Here is a 6,000-nt window from a genome sequence, read left to right on the forward strand (position 1 = left end):
ACTTTTCACACTTTCTTTTCCTTTGATTGTGTGTTTGACTTCTGATAAACATCAGCTCAATCAGCATTCGTGATGGATCTTAAAGAAATGTTTGTAGTGGAGGCCTGTCACAGTACTTACAGCTCTCACTGATCTCTCCCTTATAAATTAGATCATGCAATAGGATAAAATTTTATTCCTCTTACTAGCAGCCAGTGAGGTTCTCCATAGTGGAAGAGGGCAGGTGAGGCATTAGGACACGCCACCGCGCTCTGACGCACACGACTCGCCCTCGCACCGTGCGAGATCCCGGCTCACCCCACTTCTTCTCCCTTACAGCCATGGTTCTGCTGTTCGTGGTGTGGATGAAACGCCGGGAGAAGGAGCGCCATACCAAGCAGCTCCTGATCGACCCCGAGGACGACGTCAGGGACAATATTCTGAAGTACGACGAAGAGGGAGGTGGAGAGGAAGACCAGGTGAGAAGAGCCCGCAGGTCGTGGCCAAAGAGCAGCTGTGCAATCTGTACTCGCAAAAAGGCAGAAACCACATTATTTTCACTAAAGTACTTGCAAAGGGTTGCGTTCGCCCTTGTTTATGCCCAGGGAGCTTTATTGGCTTCACCGGTGTGGCACGGGCGTCGGCGAGAGCCAGCTTAAGTCCAGCGTGTCACTGGGACACTCTGCTGTGCAAACAGGACCGTGCGGGGAGGCCAGTGCTACATGGATTTTGCTACCCCTAGGCCAGCTTCCTGGGGAAGGACTGTAAATCGATCTGCTGACACTCAGGTTCAAACAATATTTCTGCTATTTTGGTCATTAAAATTGTGTATTTTCCCATTCCCCATCAGAGATCAAAACCAGCTAGCAGCTACCGCCCTCCCCCAGACCTGTGGCTGCAGGCACTTGCCTTGGCTTGCTTGAGCCTAGGGCTTCTGTGGGCTTCTGTGGGCTTTCCCTGCATTTACTTAATCGTCTCTAATGTGCTTTTAATTTCTTTTAATTTCTGGATGTCGTTTGTGAGAAATGTCTAAATACATTTGGGGATTTTCTTTTTCACCGCGAAGCGTACAGTGGCAAAGCTTTGCTGGGTGACAGAGCCCTAAGCCACAGTCTGCCTGAACGCGGCAGCTTTTCTGCGGTGGCTTCTTCTTACAGACATCGGTGCTGATGTTGCATGAAAACTTCCCTGGCCTGCGCTCCTGGGATGTGCTGTCCCTCTGCTACGGATGTATTTCCTCAGCTAAAATAGCAGTTTTGTCTCTCATGTTTAAGTCACTGGTTTTTTATTCCTAACACAAGTAAAGAGCCCGTGACACCCTCAAATATGATGTCCACGCAAATTATGTGACTCTGCATCATATAATGGCTTTATTCTTGCTTGCTTAAATGGACTGCGTTGTTCATGGGTCTGAGCGGAGGCTGCTGTGTGCATGGTTGGTGCCAGCGAGTCCTCGGGTCAGCGGCTGGGGCTGGTGCTTAAGGAGTAGGCAAAGCCCTGCAGCACGTCCTGCCGTGGGCTCCCGGTGGCACCCGAAGGCGAGTGGGTGAGCCTGGCGAGGGGCACCGCGGGGGAGCTGAGGCAGGGAGTTTGCCCAAAACTTGTGAAGTTCTTATTCAACGGAAAAATCCTTGCAATTAGCATTTCTTTTTTCTTGTCACTGACAAGTTATTTATAAATATTGCTCCTGGAGATTCAATCATCCCCGTCTGAGCACAAGAATAGTTTTACCGGTAGAACAAAGTACTGTTATAAGCATTCAAACTAGCTGCAGTGTCTGGTTTCAGGCAACTACACTGTAGGCTTAAATATTTTAGAAAGGATTCGTTAAAAATAACAGCAAAGGAAGAGCAGCAAAACACCATTATCTACATGAATACATTTTTAATGAAATATTACCTGGTTCTCATTCCTTGATAGAAACCTATTCTGTTGGGATTTTTCACAAGCAGAAAGAACATAATTACTTTGAAAGGCCTACATGCATAAATGCAATACACATTTTAATGTTTTTATTTCTGTACAAATGTAATTGCAATAATATGTCTACCGACACTGTGCCTTTACATTATATTATGTATTTCATCAAAAAGTTATGCATATACCTAGGCACACGCAAACTGAAGCCAATTTTTTATCCCAAAGATTTAGGCACTGTGTAAAATATTCAGAAAGTATTTAAATATTTGATTTAACTTCTGTTTTAAAATACACTCTTAGGAGGTCAATTGTATGAGCTACTCGGAGGTCAGGTTCATCTGTAATTTAGATAGTGCTACATACCCGGGGATGAGATTTGCCATCGAACTTCAGCTGAAATAGGATTAGACCCTCGACTTGTTTGTACACTGGGTGAGTAGATGATCTGAATGAAAAGCTCTTGGTTTCACTCTGTGCCTTTCCATTTGTCACACAGGATTACGATTTAAGCCAGCTCCAGCAGCCAGAGACCATGGATCACGTGCTGAACAAGACACCTGGAGTCAGAAGGGTGGATGAAAGACCTATTGGTGCTGAACCACAGTATCCTATAAGACCAGTAATCCCACATCCAGGGGATATTGGTGACTTTATTAATGAGGTATGTTCTGTAGGGTGTCCCGTGTCACATCTTAAAAGCTTGAGCAGCCAGCTAACGTCAGCTGGGCAGCGTTCTCCTGGCTGCATGGACCAAGCGGTGCCATTACTCACATGAGGCATCTGATCAAAGCCAGGGGAACGATAGGCATGAGCAAAGGACGCAGAACTTGGCCCAATAAAGGCACCGAGCCTGTAAAAAGCCAAAGTGCAAACAAAAAGCCTAAGATTTCTGACTCGTGGATATGACAAACACGCATGCTTTTCAGCATCTGGGCAGTACAACCTGATCCCGCTCTCTCTTGGATTGCTATGAATATCGCAGTTGCTGTCAGTACAAACGTTGACTGGACGTGGACGAAGGAGTGTCGTCCTGGTGGGGGGGCGGTGGCAAGGCAGCTGCGTGGTTTGCTTAAAGCCAGGGGTGCCATTTGCAGCTCCTGGACTTGTAATTATTTCACCGGTCTGTGTCTTCGCTAGTAAGCTCTATTTGGTCTAAAACCTCAAAGAGTTTGCGGAACAGAGAGATTCATCTCAGATCAGAGAGGGTTTCTTTATGTTATGTTAGATTACCGCTCCTTTATCTGCTTGTACGAATACCTATCCATTTAGTATTTCTTATCTCATTTTTAGTTTTAAGTGATTGAGTGATTACAAACCAATCGATGCATTATTTCCTCCGAGACAAAACACACCATCCATTTCCTAAGTAGAAAAATAAATGTTATAGCCATTTAATTCTATTATTATATCCATTTCCTGCAGTGCTTTTTCTGATTTTCATCATTATAATTCCTTCTTCCTTTGTTCCTGCCCATCCTTCACGCACACATTTACACACATCCATGCACATGAAGACTCGCTCTTACGCGCGCTCGGGCTGCTGCTCACTGCGGTAGAACCTGCTCCATCTCTCCACGCTGAGACTGGGCTTTCTGAAGGTGTGAATGCAGAACGTTTTGCTTTGTCACAGGTCTATCTCGCTAGGCTTTGCCTGTCGCTGGGCTGCAGCAAAGCAATTCTTTTTCTCCGTATCCCGAGGCCATTGCGTGGCCTGCCTACACTGCTGCCCACAACGCACAGGAATAGGCACAGCAATGCTTCCCAACCCTCTGCCCAGGATTGCCCACCCCAAGTCTCTCCTAATTGCAGAATTTTGCTAGGAATGATTTTTTTTTTCCTCTAAAGGAATCAGAATCATCAAAATTAAAATAATGGCTATTGGTAGGAGAGGAAAGGTGCTGTCCGTTCTTTCGTTGGCCAAGCTGGAAATCTTAACAGGCATCCCCAGAAAAGACACGTTCTCCAGAACGGAGAGCTTTCCAGACCCGGAGCTGGATCCCTGGCAGTAACTCCCCTCCCTCCCCAGCCGGCCCTTACAGAGGCGCTGGGAGTCAGTGAATTCTCTGCTGGGGGCAGCTGGGGGGGCTCCACCCGGGGGGGCAGCCGGGCACGGGGAAGCCCCAGGCCCCTCATTTTGTCCCCATCCTCGTTTAGCTTCTCACCATCCTCTTTCAGCTTTGCTGCAGGGATCCCAAGCATCCCACCAGCCCAGCCCCTTCCCGAACACCCTTCCTTAGCACCATCACCGTAAAACCCCATGGCGGGTATTAACGCCGTGTGTTTGCCCCCCCAAGGGCCTGCGTGCGGCGGACAACGACCCCACGGCCCCCCCCTACGATTCCCTGCTGGTCTTCGACTACGAGGGCAGCGGCTCCACCGCCGGCTCCGTCAGCTCCCTCAACTCCTCCAGCTCCGGGGACCAGGACTACGACTACCTTAACGACTGGGGGCCCAGGTTCAAGAAACTGGCGGACATGTACGGGGGAGGCGAGGAAGATTAAACTGACCTCACGTTATTTAAAATTAAAAAAAAAAAAAAAGAAGAAGAGGAAGGAAAAAAAACAGTTTAAAAAAAAAACAAACCCACAGATGACAACATTAACAAAAAGAGCCGATGCAGAAGCAAGGACTGTACAGATGTGGCAGCTTTTTTAATTAATATCCCCTGCTGACTGTATTGTTATTTTTAGTGGTGATATAGGAAGTTTCTTTTTTTTTTCTCCTTTTTTTTCCTTTCCAATTTTTTTTTTTAGAATATTGAGCTGTCTCGCATGAACACTTGTCTCTGCTGCAGGTTTTTTTTTGTTGTTTTGGTTTTTTTTAATGTCAGCTGGGATATTGCTCGTTTATCTGCTTTATGACTAAAGAGAGTGAAAGGCACTCTGTCTTAACTTGAATTTCTTAGAACAGAAGCACTGTTTTTAAAAAATATATATATATATATATTTGAAAGTGCCTTTTGGTGCATGTATCAGATTCCCTTCAATCTCAGGAGTGATGAAAACAAACATACAACCATCCTGGGCAGCACTCCCTGTGACCCTAAGCCAGTTCTAGCTGGGAAGGAGTTAACAAAAAGGAACTGTGGAGATTGTTTCTTTTTTGCCTTTTTTGTTTTTTTAAGGGGGTGACTCATTCTGGGGTGGAAGAGGATGGGGGGGGGAGATGTTTTGAGTCGAAATCTTAACAGCCATCTTTAAGCCTCAGCAGGTGGTGAACTAGTCATCATGTTGTATATAATTCAGTGTTATCAGATGCAAAATATCGACTGGGGGCTCTGCCGTCACCTGGTCACACTCAATGTAGCTGCATAGAACTATAGCATTGACACAGCCTTTGGTTATTGCAACAGAAATCTCCGACAGCCCTCGCCTAAACCCTACAAAGTAAATCGTGGAATGACCAAAGGCCCATTTGTTTTTATGCTATCGGCGTGTTGAGTGATGTAAATATGGGCTGGGTTAGGCGGCGGTGTCCCGCGTCGCCGAGGGTGCCTGCTGGCACGGGACCGATGCTGCTCTCCTCGCGCAGGGCAGGGCTTTGTGCGGCGGCTCCGCTCGAGGCCGGGGCAGTGCTGAGGGCAGGAAGAGTTTGTCAGCACTTTTGCCATCCGTAAGTATGAGGTTAGTCTAGTACAGCGTTAATGCCTTGGAGCATTAGTAGCCAAAGCTCAACAACATCGTGTAACTCAGCTAATGTGTGTCCTTTCTCTTTGATGGGTAGGCGCTGCTATCTGTAGTAAATGTTTTTTTTTGGAGAAGTGCAACGAGGGCCTATTAAGTATCTTGTGGTTAATATGCTCAAGCATTGCCAAGCAAGCAAGAGGTTTTGCAGCATCCAGGCGTAACTCAACATCAGTATTATAAATGGTAGCATACTACCTAGTTTATATGTAGGGTCAGTTTAACCAATAACGAATAGTTATTAGGTTTTTTTATTACATTTTTCCTTTACTGATTTGGACTAGTGGGTTTATGTCTAATGTTTGTAAAATGATTTAGACTGCATGGATGTGTAATATAAACCACATTTAATGGATTATGAGCCACTTAATTAATGTGCTATGAAATCTTGGATTACCTGTGTTTTATATTCTGCAGA

General features: G+C 46.0%; 1 protein-coding gene across 1 annotated transcript in view; it reads left to right on the forward strand.

Moving 5' to 3' along the window:
- Positions 1-5,302, forward strand: part of CDH4 (cadherin 4) — a 459,818-nt gene extending 454,516 nt beyond the window's left edge. Inside the window, exons 14-16 of the mRNA XM_075166642.1 lie at positions 319-458; positions 2,396-2,560; positions 4,194-5,302. Of these exons, the coding sequence (XP_075022743.1) occupies positions 319-458; positions 2,396-2,560; positions 4,194-4,400 (512 nt within the window). The 3' untranslated portion in view covers positions 4,401-5,302. The remainder of the gene's footprint in view (positions 1-318; positions 459-2,395; positions 2,561-4,193) is intronic.
- Positions 5,303-6,000: the final 698 nt, after the last annotated feature.

This window comes from Calonectris borealis, chromosome 17 (genome assembly GCF_964195595.1).
Source record: "Calonectris borealis chromosome 17, bCalBor7.hap1.2, whole genome shotgun sequence".
Classification (NCBI taxonomy): Eukaryota; Metazoa; Chordata; class Aves; order Procellariiformes; family Procellariidae; genus Calonectris; species Calonectris borealis.